Source organism: Thunnus maccoyii, chromosome 8 (assembly GCF_910596095.1).
Source record: "Thunnus maccoyii chromosome 8, fThuMac1.1, whole genome shotgun sequence".
NCBI classification, from domain to species: domain Eukaryota; kingdom Metazoa; phylum Chordata; class Actinopteri; order Scombriformes; family Scombridae; genus Thunnus; species Thunnus maccoyii.
The window spans coordinates 16,817,012-16,838,429 of NC_056540.1; the positions used below are offsets into that span (position 1 = coordinate 16,817,012).

Below are 21,418 nucleotides of genomic sequence, written 5' to 3' on the forward strand. Positions count from 1 at the left end.
TCACATAACATGGCGAGAACTATCACTTTTGTAATGACTGTAACTTGTATTTCTTCATATTGAACCTCCTACTTCATAGTGTAGTTTTCTGCAGTGCAAGTGTTTGGACTCTCAGGGCCGCTGTTGACTAATGTAGAGCCTTCACCCGTCATTTTGTTATATTCAGCAGAGAAAGAGCCACACATACAGTACACCAGCGTCGATGCCGGAGATATCCGCGCTGCGATTCATTTATTTCTGATTCAAGAAACACGGAGCTAATCATTCTCTGGAACACTTTGGATTAGAGCGACCTTAACACTTTGGAATACGGTACTCTTGTCATCTACAGTATTTGTGGAGGATAAAATGTCGGACAGAGCAATGAGACGGCAAGTACTATTGTTCATCTCGATGTTTTCCCTCAGCTCAGTGCTCGGGCAGATCACCTACTCCATACCCGAAGAAATGTCAAGAGGCTCTTTCGTTGGTAACATAGCGCAGGATTTAGGGCTAGACGTCAAAAGACTGAGGTCAGGTAAAGCTCGCATATATACAGAGGACAATGCAGAATACATCGAGTTGAATAAAGAAAGAGGAGTCCTGCTTGTTAAAGAGAGAATCGACAGAGAGGCGCTCTGCGGACAGACAACACCTTGCGCTTTACATCTTCAAATTACATTGGAGGATCCTATTGAATTCTATACAGTTACAGTCGAAATTAATGACATTAACGATAATGCACCCAGCTTTAAAAAGGATGAGATGAAATTTAGGATTAGTGAGTCGGCTGTGATTGGTGCAAAATTTGTGCTAGAAAGAGCTATGGATCTAGATGTTGGTGTGAACGGATTGCAGGGTTATTCGTTAAAGCCTACAGATAACTTTCATCTAAAACTACAAAATCAGCAAGATGGGGGTAAGAAGGTGGAGATGGTTTTGCAAAAACATCTGGATAGAGAGGCGCAAGAGGACCTGTCTTTAACACTTACAGCTACTGATGGTGGTGATCCACAGCTGTCGGGAACAATGCGAATAGAGATTTCAGTGCTAGATGCTAATGACAATGCCCCAGTATTTATGCAGGAAGTATATAAGGTTACTATAATGGAGACTGCTCCAAAGGGCACGATTTTGAGTACCGTTAGTGCTGCGGATGCAGATCAAGGTTCAAATGGAAAAGTGTCATATTCAATAACAAACACGCAGGATGATGTCCCTGTTTTGTTTCAAATCGACGAACAAAATGGTGTGGTAGCTTTAACTGGAAACCTGGATTATGAAAAGGCACAGCACTACGAAATACACGTACAAGCTAGTGATGATGGAGGACTAACAGATTCTTGTAAGATTATTGTTGAGGTGACCGATACTAACGATAATCCACCTTCTATTAATATTATGTCTAAAACTAATTCAATATCAGAAAAATCTACGCCAGGAACTGTGGTAACTATATTTAATGTTCAAGATCCAGACTCTGGAGAAAATGGCAAAGTCTCATGTAATATCGAAGAACACAAGCCATTTGTGATGAAAACAACGTCGAAAAAATTCTTTAGCTTAGTAACAGACAGTGATTTAGACAGAGAGATAGCCTCTGAGTATAATATAACTGTGACCTGCTCTGATGAGGGAGTGCCGTCCCTCTCCAGCAGCGTCACTCTCACCTTACAGATCTCTGATGTGAATGATAATGCGCCTGTCTTTGAGAGGAGCTCATATGAGGCCTACATTGTGGAAAACAACGCACCAGGCCTCTCTATATTCACAGTGAAAGCCAGAGATGCTGACTGGAACCAGAATGCCCGTGTTTCTTACATACTGGAGGAGGACTCTGTTAACGGAGTGCCAGTCTCCTCATATGTGTCCGTTAGTGCTGATAGTGGAGTCATCCATGCAGTTCGCTCTTTTGACTATGAGCAGATCAAAGATTTCCAGTTCCGTGTCAAAGCGCAAGATGGAGGTTCCCCTCCACTCAGTAGCAATGTGACTGTGAAAATATTGATCCAAGACCAGAATGACAACCCCCCTCAGGTTCTGTACCCAGTCCAGACAGGTGGCTCTCTGGTGGCTGAAATGGTGCCTCGTTCAGCAGATGTGGGCTATCTGGTCACTAAAGTGGTGGCTGTTGATGTGGACTCTGGACAGAATGCCTGGCTCTCCTATAAACTGCAGAAAGCCACAGACAGGGCGCTGTTTGAAGTGGGCTTACAGAATGGAGAAATAAGAACTATCCGCCAGGTGACTGATAAAGATGCTGTGAAACAAAGACTGACTGTTATAGTGGAGGACAACGGGCAGCCCTCTCGTTCAGCTACAGTCATTGTTAACGTGGCGGTGGCGGACAGCTTCCCTGAAGTGCTGTCAGAGTTCACTGACTTTACACACGACAAGGAGTACAATGACAACCTGACTTTTTACTTAGTGTTGGCTCTGGCTGTAGTTTCCTTCCTCTTCATCACGTGTTTAGTGGTTATTATATCAGTGAAAATCTACAGATGGAGACAGTCTCGCATCCTGTATCACTCCAATCTCCCTGTGATTCCATATTATCCACCACGTTACTCAGACACTTTGGGGACAGGGACTCTCCAACACGTGTATAATTACGAGGTGTGCAGGACGACTGACTCCAGAAAGAGTGACTGTAAGTTCGGCAGAGCTGGTAGTCAGAACGTGCTGATAATGGACCCCAGTTCTACAGGGACGATGCAGCGGATACAGAATGAAAAGAGCATCCTGGATGAACCAGACTCTCCTCTAGAGGTTAGAAATCTGCAACAATCAAATGTTTAATTTGAATGCAATATACTGTATATAGTGGTCAACGTTTTATATGCTACAACGTTCCCATTCAGCACCATGGGCAGCGACACTTGTCACTGCTAACTCCAGTCAATGTACTCATATGTTTTGTTTTTATTTTTATTTTTGGCTTAATCTCTTCTATTCATATATTCAAATTGAAAAACATTGCTTTCTGAATTAACACATTCAAATGTGTTACTAAACCACCTGAGAACAATACTATTAAAGTACATATTTCGTGAAATATCAGTATGCCAAATCGACGGCCACATTTTCTCTGGTTGCAGTTTCGCTTGATTACCAGTGTGTCTGTCCACTATACTTGTTTTCTGTGATATTGCTTGTTGTAATTTGTATTTTCAACTCAAAGGGTCGCTGTCGGCAAGCTTGTTGCGATTTGACTAGATGCTTTTTTCTGTCTGTATCCTTCCTTATGATCCTCCCCTTCGTGTCGATGTGTTTGACATAATCAGAGAAAGGCAGAATGCATAGTCCGCGCTCATAAGAAGCGCTGCGAGGAATGGTATAACTGGATTGTTTTGCTTTCCATAGTAGGAGTGTGGATTATTTTTTTGTTTCTACCTTCGGGCTGACTGCATCGGGATTGTTTTTTTTAATGGTGTTGGAAACGAAACGACATCGAATAGAACAATGAGACGGCAAGTACTGTTGTTTTTCTCGGTCCTCTGTCTCAGCTCAGCGCTCGGACAGGTCAGCTATTCCATTCCCGAAGAAATGGCGAAAGGCTCTGTAGTGGGGAACATAGCGCATGATTTAGGTATAGATCTTAAAAGGCTAAAATCAGGTAAAGCTCGTGTCTACACGGGGAGCAGTGTAGAATACATCGGGCTGAATAAAGAAAGGGGAGTCCTCCTTATCCAGGAGAGGATAGACAGAGAGGCTTTATGTGGAGAGACGACGCCTTGTGCTTTACATTTCCAGTTAATTCTGGAAAATCCAATGGAACTGTTTCGTGTAACAGTGGAGGTTACCGATATAAACGATAACACCCCCAGTTTTACAAATACAGAAAAACGCTTTGAAATTAGTGAGTCCGCTGTAATAGGATCGAAATTCATACTGGAGAAAGCTATTGATTCCGACATTGGGATAAATGGCTTACAACAATACTCACTTACTCCAACTGATAACTTTGTATTAAAACTAGAAAATCAGGCCGATGGAAGCAAAAAGGTAGAAATGGTTCTGCAGAAGCCACTAGATCGAGAGAAGCAGGAATATATATCCCTTTTGTTAACTGCTATAGATGGAGGAGAGCCGCAGTTGTCAGGGACAATGCAGATATTTGTTACCGTATTAGATGCGAACGACAACGCTCCTACATTCGCTAAACCTCTGTACAGGGCAAAAATACTGGAAAATTCTTCCAAGGGCACCAGCGTAACGACTGTAAGTGCATCTGATAAAGACATTGGCTCGAACGGAGAAATGTCATATTTGATATCTACCAGCAAACGCCTTTTATCTGAACTTTTTCAGATTAATTCGAAAACTGGTGAAATTATCTTAGTCGGTGAAATAGATTATGAAAAGGCGAACACTTATCAAATGGATATTGAAGTTGTAGACAAAGGGGGGCTCTCTGATTCTACTAAGGTAGTAGTTGATGTTATTGATATAAATGACAACAATCCGTACATGAACGTTGTTTCTAAATCTGAATCCATATTAGAGGACTCACCTCCAAACACTGTTATAGCTATGTTAAGTGTAAATGATCCAGATTCAGAGAATAATGGGAAGGTGGAGTGTAATATAGATGATAACATTCCCTTCAAAATACATACTACATTAAATGGATTTTATACGTTAGTTACGGACATCGCTTTAGACAGAGAGAGAGCCTCTCAGTATAATATAACTGTGACCTGCTCTGATGAGGGAGTGCCCTCCCTCTCCAGCAGCGTCACTCTCACCTTACAGATCTCTGATGTGAATGATAACGCGCCTGTCTTTGAGAGGAGCTCATATGAGGCCTACATTGTAGAAAACAACACACCAGGCCTCTCTATATTCACAGTGACAGCCAGAGACGCTGACTGGAACCAGAATGCCCGTGTTTCTTACATACTGGAGGACTCCTCTGTTAACGGAGTGCCAGTCTCCTCATATGTGTCCGTTAGTGCTGATAGTGGAGTCATCCATGCAGTTCGCTCCTTTGACTACGAGCAGATCAAAGATTTCCAGTTCCGCATCAAAGCGCAGGATGGAGGTTCCCCTCCACTCAGTAGCAATGTGACTGTGAAAATACTGATCCAGGACCAGAACGACAACCCCCCTCAGGTTCTGTACCCAGTCCAGACCGGTGGCTCTCTGGTGGCTGAAATGGTGCCTCGTTCAGCAGATGTGGGCTATCTGGTCACTAAAGTGGTGGCTGTTGATGTGGACTCTGGACAGAATGCCTGGCTCTCCTATAAACTGCAGAAAGCCACAGACAGGGCGCTGTTTGAAGTGGGCTTACAGAATGGAGAAATAAGAACTATCCGCCAGGTGACTGATAAAGATGCTGTGAAACAAAGACTGACTGTTATAGTGGAGGACAACGGGCAGCCCTCTCGTTCAGCTACAGTCATTGTTAACGTGGCGGTGGCGGACAGCTTCCCTGAAGTGCTGTCAGAGTTCACTGACTTTACACACGACAAGGAGTACAATGACAACCTGACTTTTTACTTAGTGTTGGCTCTGGCTGTAGTTTCCTTCCTCTTCATCACGTGTTTAGTGGTTATTATATCAGTGAAAATCTACAGATGGAGACAGTCTCGCATCCTGTATCACTCCAATCTCCCTGTGATTCCATATTATCCACCACGTTACTCAGACACTTTGGGGACAGGGACTCTCCAACACGTGTACAATTACGAGGTGTGCAGGACGACTGACTCCAGAAAGAGTGACTGTAAGTTCGGCAGAGCTGGTAGTCAGAACGTGTTGATAATGGACCCCAGTTCTACAGGGACGATGCAGCGGATACAGAATGAAAAGAGCATCCTGGATGAACCAGACTCTCCTCTAGAGGTTGGTCATTTGGGATACATTTCAGTTGTAAAATGTTTGCTTGTACTATGCCACTGATACATTTGTTGACGGTCGCCATTCATCAATACTGTGCAATCAGCACCATGGACAGAGACACTGGTTTCCCACTGTCTTGTTTGAATTACCGTAATTAATTCTACTGAGTGTGTTTGTGTTTCCAAACATCTATCTATCTATCTATCTATCTATCTATCTATCTATCTATCTATCTATCTATCTCATAGCATTTGTATTATTTACATAGCATGTAAAAGTTGCTCATTTTCGTGGCACATGATGACAAAAAATTGCAGTCTTTCGTAAAGTGTTTTTCCTCCCGGTGTTTTCTGTAGTTCATTACTGTGTACTCTTAGGGCCGCTGTTGGCCAGTGAGTTGATATTTCATGGAAGGTTTAATGGAAACCTCCCCCAACATCATGGTATCAGAGAGAGAAAGACAGACACGGCGTTACAACGTCAGAGAGCAATATCTCAGCATACACTAAAGCGACGACAGAGCAGAAGTCCCCCTTTTTTATCGATGTGGATTATTATGGAATAATACTAAATACGAGCTTTTCACTAAACAGAACGGACCATACATTTCCAGTCACTGTGGGACATAATTCGATCTATTAAAGTGTGCGAGGAAAATGTCGGACAGAACAATGAGACGGCAAGTACTGTTGTTTTCCTTGGCTCTTTATATCAGTTCAGTGCTCGGCCAAGTCAGCTACTCCATCCCTGAGGAAATGCCTAGTGGCTCTTTAGTCGGTAATATTGCTCAGGATTTAGGTTTAGATATAAAACGTCTGAAATCAGGAAAAGCTCGGGTTTATACAGGAGACAGTGCGGGATACATCGAGCTAAATAAAGAACGGGGGGTCCTCCTCATCAAAGACAGAATAGACAGAGAAGCGATTTGCAGACAGACTACACCTTGTGCTTTACATTTTCAGATCATTTTGGAGAGCCCCATGGAGTTCTACAGTATCACAGTCGAGATTACAGATATCAATGACAATCCTCCGACCTTTGAAAAAACTGAAGTCAGTTTTAAAATCAGCGAATCTGCTGTTATTGGAGCAAAATTTGTATTAGACAGAGCAATAGATCCAGATGTCGGCAAAAATGGTCTTCAAAAATACGAGCTTAAACCTACCGATAATTTCGCACTTAAACGAGACAGTCAGGGTGATGGAACAGAAAAGGTTGAAATGGTTTTACAGAAATCTCTCGACAGAGAGCAAGAAGAGCTGATATCTTTAGTTTTAACAGCATTTGATGGAGGAGAACCGCAGATGTCAGGAACAATTCGGATTTTCATCACAGTGTTAGATGCCAATGACAATGCGCCTGTTTTTTCACAGTCCACTTACACGGCCACTGTGTTTGAAAACGCACCAGAAGGGACGGTTGTCACCAGCGTTACTGCCTCAGATGCAGATTATGGGACGAATGGTAGAATAAAATATTCCATTACAAACAGTTTAGATCAAGCCCATGTGCTGTTTCGGATTAACGACACCAGCGGTGAAATTAGATTGATTGGAAATATTGATTATGAAAAAGCACGCAATTACCATATTAACATACGTGCAAGTGATGATGGTGGACTTACAGATTCATGTAAAGTTATAGTTGAAGTGGTGGACATGAACGACAACAAACCAGCGATTAATATTATGTCAAAGTCAAACATGATATCTGAACACTCTAAGCCAAACACTGTTGTAGCAATGATGAACGTTCAAGACCCAGATTCAAATGAAAACGGTAAAGTCCACTGTTTCATTACTGATAACACTCCTTTGACTATAATTTCAACAACAAATAATTTCTATAGCTTAGTGACAGACAGTGATCTGGACAGGGAGAGGGCCTCTCAATATAATATAACTGTGACCTGCTCTGATGAGGGAGTGCCCTCCCTCTCCAGCAGCGTCACTCTCACCTTACAGATCTCTGATGTGAATGATAACGCGCCTGTCTTTGAGAGGAGCTCATATGAGGCCTACATTGTAGAAAACAACACACCAGGCCTCTCTATATTCACAATGAAAGCCAGAGACGCTGACTGGAACCAGAATGCCCGTGTTTCTTACATACTGGAGGACTCCTCTGTTAACGGAGTGCCAGTCTCCTCATATGTGTCCGTTAGTGCTGATAGTGGAGTCATCCATGCAGTTCGCTCTTTTGACTACGAGCAGATCAAAGATTTCCACTTCCGCGTCAAAGCGCAGGATGGAGGCTCCCCTCCACTCAGTAGCAATGTGACTGTGAAAATAATGATCCAAGACCAGAACGACAACCCCCCTCAGGTTCTGTATCCAGTCCAGACTGGTGGCTCTCTGGTGGCTGAAATGGTGCCTCGTTCAGCAGATGTGGGCTATCTGGTCACTAAAGTGGTGGCTGTTGATGTGGACTCTGGACAGAATGCCTGGCTCTCATATAAACTGCAGAAAGCCACAGACAGGGCGCTGTTTGAAGTGGGCTTACAGAATGGAGAAATAAGAACTATCCGCCAGGTGACTGATAAAGATGTTGTGAAACAAAGACTGACTGTTATAGTGGAGGACAACGGCCAGCCCTCTCGTTCAGCTACAGTCATTGTTAACGTGGCGGTGGCGGACAGTTTCCCTGAAGTGCTGTCAGAGTTCACTGACTTTACACACGACAAGGAGTACAATGACAACCTGACTTTTTACTTAGTGTTGGCTCTGGCTGTAGTTTCCTTCCTCTTCATCACGTGTTTAGTGGTTATTATATCAGTGAAAATCTACAGATGGAGACAGTCTCGCATCCTGTATCACTCCAATCTCCCTGTGATTCCATATTATCCACCACGTTACTCAGACACATTGGGGACAGGGACTCTCCAACACGTGTACAATTACGAGGTGTGCAGGACGACTGACTCCAGAAAGAGTGACTGTAAGTTCGGCAGAGCTGGTAGTCAGAACGTGCTGATAATGGACCCCAGTTCTACAGGGACGATGCAGCGGATACAGAATGAAAAGAGCATCCTGGATGAACCAGACTCTCCTCTAGAGGTTAGACTGTAATGCTTACATTGAATACTTACACTTTCGAAATGATTTTATATCTGTTTAGTGGTTTTTATCTTTTGTTATTGTTCGATACAAATCCTTGTATTGTTTGTTTTGGTGTCACAGAGCTGCGGTGGACAATAGAAGTGTTCAAGCAAAGATTTACGTTTTGCTCACCTTTGTAATTGAATATTATCCTTTTTGTTCAAAATCTTACTTAGACTAGCCAAATACTACTACTACTACTACTACTACTAATAATAATAATAATAATAATAATAATAATAATAATAATAATAATAATCATGACTATTATTATTATTTTTTGGTTCATTTCTCCATAACCCACCACATTTCACATCTCCTTATCCCAAAGTTTGCTGTTTGGTATTTTGAACAGAAAGGGCCGCTATCGGCCAGAGTGTGGCAGTCTTCGATAGGGCTGGCAACTGTACCTCCCCCTTAGATTCTGACATAGTAGACAATAAAACACGCACCAACTGCCTGCCTCCGTTAAACGGAAAACTGTCCACGGACATGGAAAGCTGCTATTTTTGTTGAACATTTCTTTGAGATACGTTCGGATATTTCAACGAGATTCATGTGGATTACAGTTTTATTGGAACGACACTGGAATATCCCGATAAAACGATGAAACGGCAAGTACTGTTGTTCATCTTGGCTCTTTTTCTCACCGCCGTGTTCGGGCAGGTCAGCTACTCCATCCCTGAGGAAATGGAGAAAGGCTCTTTAGTCTGTAATGTAGCTCAAGATTTAGGTTTAGATTTGAAAAGGCTCAAATCAGGAAGAGCTCGTATTCATTCGGGAGACAGTGCAGAATATATCGAGCTGAATAAAGAAAAGGGAGTCCTCCTCATCAAAGAGAGAATAGACAGAGAGACGTTGTGCGGGGAAACGACGCCCTGTGCTTTACATTTACAGATGATTCTGGAAAATCCGATGGAATTGTTTCGCATAACAATCGAAATCACAGATATAAATGACAATGCTCCCAGCTTTACATCCAGCGAGAAACGTCTTGAAATCAGCGAGTCAGCCGTCATTGGGTCTAAATTTGTACTGGAGAAAGCCATCGATGCTGACATTGGTACAAATAGTCTTCAAAGCTATTCGCTCAATCCAACAAACAATTTTGCATTAAAACTAGAAAACCAAGCAGACGGAAGTAAAAAGGTAGAAATGGTTTTACAGAAACCTCTTGATCGAGAACAACAGGAGCAGATATCACTGTTATTAACTGCTCTAGATGGCGGACAGCCGCGTATGTCAGGTACAATGCAGATAACTGTTCACGTGTTAGATGTAAACGACAATGCTCCGGTTTTCACTAAGTCAGTATACAAGGCAACTATAACCGAGAATTCTCCGAGGGGAACCAGTGTTATAACTGTTCGTGCATCTGACAAAGATGGAGGCTCTAATGGAGAAATATCATATGCAATCTCAAATAGCAAGCGTCGATTATCCGACCTATTTCAGGTAGATAGAAAAACAGGAGAGGTTATCTTGATCGGTGAAATAGATTATGAGAAAGCGAAGCTCTTCCAAATAGATATTGAGGCTATAGATAATGGAGGACTCTCAGATTCCAGTAAGATCCTGATTGAAGTCATTGATGTAAATGACAACAGTCCTCAAATGAAAATACTTTCTAAATCAGACAGTATTTTAGAAGACTCTCCTGAGAATACTGTCATTTCTATGCTAAGCGTAAATGACCCCGACTCTGAGAAGAATGGAGAGGTCAAATGTAGTATTAACGACGACATTCCTTTTAAAATACAAAACACTATGAATGGATTTTATAGTTTAGTTACAGAGGTAGCTTTGAATAGAGAACTCGCGTCCCAATATGATATAACCGTGACCTGCTCTGATGAGGGAGTGCCGTCCCTCTCCAGCAGCGTCATTCTCACCTTACAGATCTCTGATGTGAATGATAACGCGCCTGTCTTTGAGAGGAGCTCATATGAGGCCTACATTGTAGAAAACAATACACCAGGCCTCTCTATATTCACAGTGAAAGCCAGAGACGCTGACTGGAACCAGAATGCCCGTGTTTCCTACATACTGGAGGACTCCTCTGTTAACGGAGTGCCAGTCTCCTCATATGTGTCCGTTAGTGCTGATAGTGGAGTCATCCATGCAGTTCGCTCTTTTGACTACGAGCAGATCAAAGATTTCCACTTCCGCGTCAAAGCGCAGGATGGAGGCTCCCCTCCACTCAGTAGCAATGTGACTGTGAAAATACTGATCCAGGACCAGAACGACAACCCCCCTCAGGTTCTGTACCCAGTCCAGACTGGTGGCTCTCTGGTGGCTGAAATGGTCCCTCGTTCAGCAGATGTGGGTTATCTGGTCACTAAAGTGGTGGCTGTTGATGTGGACTCTGGACAGAATGCCTGGCTCTCCTATAAACTGCAGAAAGCCACAGACAGGGCGCTGTTTGAAGTGGGCTTACAGAATGGAGAAATAAGAACTATCCGCCAGGTGACTGATAAAGATGCTGTGAAACAAAGACTGACTGTTATAGTGGAGGACAACGGGCAGCCCTCTCGTTCAGCTACAGTCATTGTTAACGTGGCGGTGGCGGACAGCTTCCCTGAAGTGCTGTCAGAGTTCACTGACTTTACACACGACAAGGAGTACAATGACAACCTGACTTTTTACTTAGTGTTGGCTCTGGCTGTAGTTTCCTTCCTCTTCATCACGTGTTTAGTGGTTATTATATCAGTGAAAATCTACAGATGGAGACAGTCTCGCATCCTGTATCACTCCAATCTCCCTGTGATTCCTTATTATCCACCACGTTACTCAGACACTTTGGGGACAGGGACTCTCCAACATGTGTACAATTACGAGGTGTGCAGGACGACTGACTCCAGAAAGAGTGACTGTAAGTTCGGCAGAGCTGGTAGTCAAAACGTGCTGATAATGGACCCCAGTTCTACAGGGACGATGCAGCGGATGCAGAATGAAAAGAGCATCCTGGATGAACCAGACTCTCCTCTAGAGGTTGGTCATATGGGTTTAATTTCTGTCGGAAAGTGTTGTTGCGCGGTGTGACACTGACAATCGTCATTTATACGCAATTTCAGCACCTTGGATAGCGACAATCACAGTTCCACATTGTCCCCTTTGTATACTCCCTCTGCATGTCCCTTTTTCTTCTCTCTGTGTAGTAGCCTCTTTTGTCCAGTATTCCAATCCTAATCTCATATGACTGAGTCCCTATAAGAGTTGTTTATTTATGTTTTTATTCACTTTTTTTTTAATTGACAAGTTGGGCAGGCTCTATTTAAAATGCTTATTCTGTTTCTGACTATATTTGAATTTACATGGCAGTATTGTGTTTTTTCTTATGCACTTTCACAATTTGAACTCATCGGGCCGCTGTTGCCTAGTGTGTTGCAGTTGTGAATTACTTTTACAACAGATCCTCCCTCTCATCGTCCTAACATATTACTGAGGCACAGTCTCAGACGTAAAATGCACACCTCGGATATCAGACCATACTATCGACGGACATCTCAAGCTTGAACTCTGTTTTTTACATGTGGATTAAAACATTTTACATGTGGCGAAATCTTACTCGTTAAACGGAATAAAACACGCTAGCTGCGGTGCAACGGAAGTGTGGGACAGAACAATGAAACGGCAAGTATTGTTGTTTTTCTCGGTCGTCTGCCTCCGCTCTGTGATCGGGCAGGTCAGCTACTCTATTCCGGAGGAAATGGCAAAAGGCTCTTTGGTCGGTAACATCGCACAAGATTTGGGTTTAGATGTAAAACGGCTCAAATCAGGTAAAGCTCGTATTTATACAGGAGACAGTTCTCAGTATATCGAGCTGAATAGAGAGCGAGGAGTCCTCCTTATCAGAGAAAAAATAGACCGCGAAGCGCTCTGCAGACAGACAACGCCTTGCGCTTTGCATTTTCAAATTACGTTAGAAAATCCATTGGAATTATTCCCGATTACTGTAGAAATCACCGATATTAATGATAATGTTCCAGTATTCCAGAAGGACGAGAGAAGGTTCGAAATAAGTGAGTCTGCAGTCATCGGCTCTAAATTCATGCTAGAGAAAGCGATTGACTCTGATATAGGACTCAATGGTCTTCAGAGATATACTCTAAAGCCGAGTGACAATTTTGTGCTTAAACTGCATAGTCAGTCTGATGGGAGCAAAAAGGTAGAAATGATTTTACAAAAGCCGTTGGACCGAGAGAAACAAGAACACATATCTTTAGTTTTGACAGCCGAGGATGGAGGAGAACCACAAATGACCGGAACAATGCAGATTCATGTTACTGTGTTGGATGCAAACGACAATGCCCCTGTTTTTAGTAAACCCGTGTACAAAGCAAGCATTACAGAAAACTCCGCAATAGGAACACTCGTTACTAAAGTGAGTGCGTCTGATGCAGACAAAGGCACAAATGGTGAGGTGACCTACGTAATCGGGAATAGCATGGATACTGTTTCAAAGTTATTTCATATTAGTAATGAGGGCGATGTGATACTAAATGGTCTAATAGACTATGAAAAAGAAAGAAATTATCACATCGATATAGAGGCGATTGATCAAGGCGGGCTCTCAGATTCGAGTAAGATAGTAATTGATGTAATTGACGTGAATGACAATAGTCCGACTGTAAATATGATATCAACATCAGGCTCAGTGCCAGAGGATTCAGCCCACAAAACAGTAATAGCTTTAATGAGTGTAAATGACCCTGACTCTGAAACTAATGGGAAAGTCAGCTGTGTAATAAATGAAAATATTCCATTTGAAATTAAATTTACTTCTAATAATTTCTATAGCATAGTGACAGACAGTGATCTGGACAGAGAGAGAGCCTCTGAGTATAACATAACTGTGACCTGCTCTGATGAGGGAGTGCCCTCCCTCTCCAGCAGCGTCACTCTCACCTTACAGATCTCTGATGTGAATGATAACGCGCCGGTCTTTGAGAGGAGCTCATATGAGGCCTACATTGTAGAAAACAACACACCAGGCCTCTCTATATTCACAGTGAAAGCCAGAGACGCTGACTGGAACCAGAATGCCCGTGTTTCTTACATACTGGAGGACTCCTCTGTTAACGGAGTGCCAGTCTCTTCATATGTGTCCGTTAGTGCTGATAGTGGAGTCATCCATGCAGTTCGCTCTTTTGACTACGAGCAGATCAAAGACTTCCACTTCAGCGTCAAAGCGCAGGACGGAGGTTCCCCTCCGCTCAGTAGCAATGTGACTGTGAAAATAATGATCCAGGACCAGAACGACAACCCACCTCAGGTTCTGTACCCAGTCCAGACCGGTGGCTCTCTGGTGGCTGAAATGGTGCCTCGTTCAGCAGATGTGGGCTATCTGGTCACTAAAGTGGTGGCTGTTGATGTGGACTCTGGACAGAATGCCTGGCTCTCCTATAAACTACAAAAAGCCACAGACAGGGCGCTGTTTGAAGTGGGCTTACAGAATGGAGAAATAAGAACTATCCGCCAGGTGACTGATAAAGATGCTGTGAAACAAAGACTGACTGTTATAGTGGAGGACAACGGGCAGCCCTCTCGTTCAGCTACAGTCATTGTTAACGTGGCGGTGGCGGACAGCTTCCCTGAAGTGCTGTCAGAGTTCACTGACTTTACACACGACAAGGAGTACAATGACAACCTGACTTTTTACTTAGTGTTGGCTCTGGCTGTAGTTTCCTTCCTCTTCATCACGTGTTTAGTGGTTATTATATCAGTGAAAATCTACAGATGGAGACAGTCTCGCATCCTGTATCACTCCAATCTCCCTGTGATTCCATATTATCCACCACGTTACTCAGACACTTTGGGGACAGGGACTCTCCAACACGTGTACAATTACGAGGTGTGCAGGACGACTGACTCCAGAAAGAGTGACTGTAAGTTCGGCAGAGCTGGTAGTCAAAACGTGTTGATAATGGACCCCAGTTCTACAGGGACGATGCAGCGGATACAGAATGAAAAGAGCATCCTGGATGAACCAGACTCTCCTCTGGAGGTTAGACCGTTATAAAATGTGAACTCTCATTCTTATGGTTTTGTTTGCATTATTTACTATGTTGTGCCTTAAATTACTGTCTCCTTAGTAAAATTGACCTCTTCATTTCAGCACCATAGACAGAGATACAGTTGGCTGAAAGAAGCGGTGATAGTTCACTCTCTGAACATGTTTTGTACTTACTACACTTGTGATAAAATGTATACCAACTTATTTTTTAAAAATATTTATAACTGCAATTTTACCAAAAAACACCTATGCTTTTTCCGAACATAAATTATGAAATAGGAGTGGTTCAATCTTCATCAGTTCTTGCTTTTGAAAAAAGAGAGTTATTTTCAACACTCCTCCTGCAGTATTGCTTTTTGAACTCTTAGGGACGCTGTAGTCCAGCATGTTACTCTGTAAGAGTATCCACACCAGTGCATTTCCGTCTTAATACGCCAACGAAGAGAGGAGGATACAGATGGGGAAAATTAAGCGTTACAGTTGAGACTAAAACACTTATCTCGCTGGGACTATTTTCTTTCTTTATTGAGGAATATATGCCCTGACGTTCTGCTTTTTGCTGGGAGATATCTTTGACTCATTTTATCCCGAAGAAAACGTGTATGTCATCCTTTAACATAATAACAAGGAGAACAATGAAACGGCAAGTACTGTTTTTCATCTCGTTCCTTTTTGTCAGTGCTGTGCTCGGGCAGGTCAGCTACTCCATTAACGAGGAAATGCCAGTTGGTTCCTTAGTCGGAAATGTAGCGGAGGATTTGGGTTTAGATGTGGAGAGACTAAAATCGCGCAACGCCCGTGTCTATTTCGGTGATAGCAGAGAATATATTGGCCTGAATAAAGAGAGGGGAGCCCTGTTTATCAAAGAAAGAATAGATCGAGAGACGCTCTGCGGACAGACGATGCCTTGTGCTCTGCACTTTCAAATCATCTTAGAGAAACCCATCGAATTTTACAGGATAATAGTCGAGATCGTAGACATCAATGATAATCCCCCCACCTTTGAGAAAGGTGATATTAAATTCAAAATAAGCGAGTCTGCAGTGACAGGATCGAAATTTGATTTGGAAAGGGCGGTGGATTTAGATGTTGGAATTAATGGTCTTCAAACCTACCTCCTCGAACCGACTGATCATTTTGCTCTAAAATTACACAATCAAGCGGACGGCTCCAGGAATGTCGAGATGGTTTTAAAACAACCTCTTGACAGAGAGAAAAATGAGCATTTGTCTCTTGTGTTGACGGCCGTGGATGGAGGAGAACCTCAGATGTCTGGAACAATGCAGATTCTTATCACAGTGTTAGATGCCAATGATAATGCACCCGTTTTCACAAAGCCCGTATACAAAGCTACTGTTGCAGAAAATTCACCAAAAGGCACCGTTGTGACTACAGTTAGCGCATCAGATGCTGATCACGGATCGAATGGAAGAATATCGTACTCTATCAGAAACACGTTAGATGATGTCAGACATTTATTCGAAGTAAACGAACACACTGGCGTAATCAGATTGATTGGGAATATTGACTACGAAAAGTCTAGAAATTATCAAATAAATTTGCGTGCAAGTGACGATGGAGGACTGACGGACACTTGCAAAGTAATAGTCGACATTATAGACGTAAACGATAATAGCCCAATGATAAACGTAATGTCTAAAACGAATATGATATCGGAGGATATCAAAAGCCATACTGTCGTAACAATAATTAACATTCAAGACTTAGATGACGGTGAGAATGGCAGAGTACAATGTACCTTAAATGAAAATATTCCGTTCTTATTGAAGTCTACTGAAAATAATTTCTATAGCCTTATGACAGACAGTGATTTAGACAGAGAGAGAGCCTCTGAGTACAATATAACTGTTACCTGCTCTGATGAGGGAGTGCCCTCTCTCTCCAGCAGCGTCACTCTCACCTTACAGATCTCTGATGTGAATGATAACGCGCCTGTCTTTGAGAGGAGCTCATATGAGGCATACATTGTAGAAAACAACACACCAGGCCTCTCTATATTCACAGTGAAAGCCAGGGACGGTGACTGGAACCAGAATGCCCGTGTTTCTTACATACTGGAGGACTCCTCTGTTAACGGAGTGCCAGTCTCCTCATATGTGTCCGTTAGTGCTGATAGTGGAGTCATCCATGCAGTTCGCTCTTTTGACTACGAGCAGATCAAAGATTTCCAGTTCCGCGTCAAAGCGCAGGATGGAGGTTCCCCTCCACTCAGTAGCAATGTGACAGTGAAAATAATGATCCAGGACCAGAACGACAACCCTCCTCAGGTTCTGTACCCAGTCCAGACTGGTGGCTCTCTGGTGGCTGAAATGGTGCCTCGTTCAGCAGATGTGGGCTATCTGGTCACTAAAGTGGTGGCTGTTGATGTGGACTCTGGACAGAATGCCTGGCTCTCCTATAAACTGCAGAAAGCCACAGACAGGGCGCTGTTTGAAGTGGGCTTACAGAATGGAGAAATAAGAACTATCCGCCAGGTGACTGATAAAGATGCTGTGAAACAAAGACTGAGTGTTATAGTGGAGGACAACGGGCAGCCCTCTCGTTCAGCTACAGTCATTGTTAACGTGGCAGTGGCGGACAGCTTCCCTGAAGTGCTGTCAGAGTTCACTGACTTTACACACGACAAGGAGTACAATGACAACCTAACGTTTTACTTAGTGTTGGCTCTGGCTGTAGTTTCCTTCCTCTTCATCACGTGTTTAGTGGTTATTTTATCAGTGAAAATCTACAGATGGAGACAGTCTCGCATCCTGTATCACTCCAATCTCCCTGTGATTCCATATTATCCACCACGTTACTCAGACACTTTGGGGACAGGGACTCTCCAACACGTGTACAATTACGAAGTGTGCAGGACGACTGACTCCAGAAAGAGTGACTGTAAGTTCGGCAGAGCTGGTAGTCAGAACGTGCTGATAATGGACCCCAGTTCTACAGGGACGATGCAGCGGATACAGAATGAAAAGAGCATCCTGGATGAACCAGACTCTCCTCTAGAGGTTAGAAGGTTTCAAATCTGATAATCTTACTCACACTTCTATTATTTTTTCAGTGTTGTCATTTACAGCCAATATCGTTAAAGCACCTTGGACAGCGACACAACAGCCTCTTCTCTCTCCCCACTCCTGTCATTTCCTCATTTATCTAAAACGTTTTCTCCTTCGTTCACATCGCAGGTTGAGTGCCCTTATATTGGGGAAACATTTGTTGTCATTCCCTCGGGGAAAATGTTGTTTTATTTAACAATGCCACACCACCAATTGTTTTTACTGGATGATAATTTATTCCGTCCAAAAGAAGCAACAGCAGAGGTATGTGTTTGTTTTCTCTTTAACTCGTGTAGTTTCGTAGTGTGAACTCAGTGGGCCGCTGTTGACTAGCGTCTTGTCGTTTTAATTCATATTTATACTAGTCCATCCCCTGTCCTCTCACAAGGAAGAGGGACTCCGAAGCATAACACACAGTCGACAGTGGATGAAACGCCACGCGAGGAGTATCAAAATGGAATAATTTTTTCGCCAGTCGTCGAATATAATGATCGTTTTGCGTTTCTGATTCGTATCAGTAACGCAGATTGTAGAAGAGAGGAGAACACGTTTGTTTTGTTCGACGGAGGTGTCTGACAGAACAATGAGACGGCAAGTACTGTTGTTTTTCTCGGTCCTCTGCCTCAGTTCAGTGCTCGGCCAGGTCAGCTACTCAATTCCTGAGGAAATGGCCAAAGGCTCATTGGTCGGTAATATAGCTCAGGATTTAGGTTTAGATGTTAGACGCTTACAAGCGGGTAAAGCTCGTATTCATACGGGAGGCAGTGCAGAATATATTCAGCTCAACAAGGAAAAAGGACTCCTTATTATCAAAGAGAGAATAGATCGCGAAGCTCTCTGTGGCCAGACAACGCCTTGCGCTTTGCATTTTCAGATTGCCTTAGAAAACCCAATAGAAATATTCCCGGTTACTGTCGAAATCACAGATATTAATGACAATGCTCCCATATTCCAAAAGGACGAGAAGAAAATTGAAATAAGCGAGTCTGCAGTCATCGGTTCCAAGTTCATGCTAGAGAAAGCAATAGACCCTGATATAGGACTGAATAGTCTTCAGAGCTATACACTGAAGCCCAATGATAATTTTATGCTTAAATTGCACAGTCAATCCAATGGCGTCAAAAAGGTCGAAATGATTTTACAGAAACCTCTCGACAGGGAGAAACAAGAGTTTGCATCATTGTTGCTAACAGCTGTAGATGGAGGAGAACCGCAGAGGTCTGGGACCATGCAGATTCATATTACAGTATTAGATGCTAATGATAATGCTCCCGTTTTTACGCACACCGTTTACAAAGCAAGTGTAAAAGAAAACTCGCCCACGGGAACACTCATTACCAAAGTGAGTGCTTCTGATGCAGACAAAGGCTCAAATGGAGAGGTTAGTTACGTCATCGGAAATAGCATGAGGATCATCTCAGAATTATTCCACATTACTGACGACGGTCATATCATGTTAACTGGGCCTATTGATTACGAAAAGGCAAAAAGTTATGAACTTGATATAGAGGCAATTGACCAAGGAGGTCTATCTGATTCAAGCAAGGTGATCGTTGATGTAGGTGACACTAATGACAATAGTCCCATCATAAATATAATTTCATCATCAAATTCAATAGGAGAAGATTCGCGTTCTACCACAGTGGTGGCTGTAATGAGTGTAAATGATCCTGATTCTGAAGAAAATGGTAAAGTCCGATGTGCGATTAGTAAGAATACACCATTTTCAATTACATCTACATCTAATAATCTCTATAGCATCGTGACAGACAGTGATTTGGACAGAGAAAGAGCCTCTGAGTATAACATTACTGTGACTTGCTCTGATGAGGGAGTGCCCTCTCTCTCCAGCAGCGTCACTCTCACCTTACAGATCTCTGATGTGAATGATAACGCGCCTGTCTTTGAGAGGAGCTCATATGAGGCCTACATTGTAGAAAACAACACACCAGGCCTCTCTATATTCACAGTGAAAGCCAGAGACGCTGACTGGAACCAGAATGCCCGTGTTTCCTACATACTGGAGGACTCCTCTGTTAACGGAGTGCCAGTCTCCTCATATGTGTCCGTTAGTGCTGATAGTGGAGTCATCCATGCAGTTCGCTCTTTTGACTACGAGCAGATCAAAGACTTTCAGTTCCGCGTCAAAGCGCAGGATGGAGGCTCCCCTCCACTCAGTAGCAATGTGACTGTGAAAATAATGATCCAGGACCAGAACGACAACCCCCCTCAGGTTCTGTACCCAGTCCAGACTGGTGGCTCTCTGGTAGCTGAAATGGTGCCTCGTTCAGCAGATGTGGGCTATCTGGTCACTAAAGTGGTGGCTGTTGATGTGGACTCTGGACAGAATGCCTGGCTCTCCTATAAACTGCAGAAAGCCACAGACAGGGCGCTGTTTGAAGTGGGCTTACAGAATGGAGAAATAAGAACTATCCGCCAGGTGACTGATAAAGATGCTGTGAAACAAAGACTGACTGTTATAGTGGAGGACAACGGGCAGCCCTCTCGTTCAGCTACAGTCATTGTTAACGTGGCGGTGGCGGACAGCTTCCCTGAAGTGTTGTCAGAGTTCACTGACTTTACACACGACAAGGAGTACAATGACAACCTGACTTTTTACTTAGTGTTGGCTCTGGCAGTAGTTTCCTTCCTCTTCATCACGTGTTTAGTGGTTATTATATCAGTGAAAATCTACAGATGGAGACAGTCTCGCATCCTGTATCACTCCAATCTCCCTGTGATTCCATATTATCCACCACGTTACTCAGACACTTTGGGGACAGGGACTCTCCAACACGTGTACAATTACGAGGTGTGCAGGACGACTGACTCCAGAAAGAGTGACTGTAAGTTTGGCAGAGCTGGTAGTCAGAACGTGCTGATAATGGACCCCAGTTCTACAGGGACGATGCAGCGGATACAGAATGAAAAAAGCATCCTGGATGAACCAGACTCTCCTCTAGAGGTTGGTTATTTGGGGTTCATTTAAGTTTTTAAGTGTATATACATGAAGTTATTAAAGGTCATCGTCCATAATCGGTGTACAATCAGCACCATGGACAGAGATACTGGTTGCAACATGACCCGCACTCTTCTTAATAGAGGCTAAATCTCATGTGATACTTATTATCAGTTAAAAATAGCCTTTTTGATGTCCACTCTTAACATTATTTCTTAGTTTCAGCACCAAGAATAGTTATAAATTGAAATAACTTTGTAATGAAAATCTCTCTCTCTTTCTGTCTCTTTCTAGATTCACTAACACCTCTGTGTAATAGGTTGTGTTGCAATTTTAATTCTATTCATTCTTTCAAAAATACGCTCACCCATCACCCTCTTAATGTAAACGCAAAGTCTCTCAGTAGGTTTGGTTTCTCTTACTATTTTTTTTTTCAGACATTTTAACCCTATCT

General features: G+C 43.0%; 5 protein-coding genes across 15 annotated transcripts in view; all 5 read left to right on the top strand.

Moving 5' to 3' along the window:
- LOC121902128 (protocadherin gamma-C5-like) overlaps positions 1 to 21,418 on the top strand; it is a 309,164-nt gene that overhangs the window by 218,168 nt on the left and 69,578 nt on the right. Inside the window, exon 1 of one of the 11 annotated variants that reach the window (XM_042419357.1) lies at positions 15,534 to 17,957. The exons of the other annotated variants lie outside the window; for them this stretch is intronic. Coding sequence (XP_042275291.1) covers positions 15,540 to 17,957 — 2,418 coding nt within the window. The 5' untranslated portion in view covers positions 15,534 to 15,539. Of the gene's footprint in view, positions 1 to 15,533; positions 17,958 to 21,418 lie in introns of those variants that run through there. 11 annotated transcript variants of the gene reach the window in all.
- Positions 349 to 2,834, top strand: LOC121902145 (protocadherin beta-16-like). Its single transcript, XM_042419390.1, has one exon. The coding sequence runs from the start codon at positions 349 to 351 to the stop codon at positions 2,776 to 2,778; it is 2,430 nt and encodes an 809-aa protein (XP_042275324.1). The 3' UTR covers positions 2,779 to 2,834.
- On the top strand, positions 6,480 to 8,891 carry LOC121902248 (protocadherin gamma-A2-like). Its single transcript, XM_042419506.1, has one exon. The coding sequence runs from the start codon at positions 6,480 to 6,482 to the stop codon at positions 8,889 to 8,891; it is 2,412 nt and encodes an 803-aa protein (XP_042275440.1).
- Positions 12,530 to 14,943, top strand: LOC121902249 (protocadherin beta-16-like). Its single transcript, XM_042419507.1, has one exon. The coding sequence runs from the start codon at positions 12,547 to 12,549 to the stop codon at positions 14,941 to 14,943; it is 2,397 nt and encodes a 798-aa protein (XP_042275441.1). The 5' UTR covers positions 12,530 to 12,546.
- On the top strand, positions 18,277 to 21,088 carry LOC121902150 (protocadherin gamma-A11-like). Its single transcript, XM_042419396.1, has one exon. It carries the CDS (start codon positions 18,589 to 18,591, stop codon positions 20,992 to 20,994), a length of 2,406 nt encoding a protein of 801 aa, XP_042275330.1. The 5' UTR covers positions 18,277 to 18,588; the 3' UTR covers positions 20,995 to 21,088.

Excerpts from the sequence above, each read along its gene's own strand:
- LOC121902150 (XM_042419396.1), top strand. The coding sequence starts at position 18,589 with ATGAGACGGCAAGTACTGTTGTTTTTCTCGGTCCTCTGCCTCAGTTCA.
- LOC121902249 (XM_042419507.1), top strand. The coding sequence starts at position 12,547 with ATGAAACGGCAAGTATTGTTGTTTTTCTCGGTCGTCTGCCTCCGCTCT.
- LOC121902248 (XM_042419506.1), top strand. The coding sequence starts at position 6,480 with ATGTCGGACAGAACAATGAGACGGCAAGTACTGTTGTTTTCCTTGGCT.
- LOC121902145 (XM_042419390.1), top strand. The coding sequence starts at position 349 with ATGTCGGACAGAGCAATGAGACGGCAAGTACTATTGTTCATCTCGATG.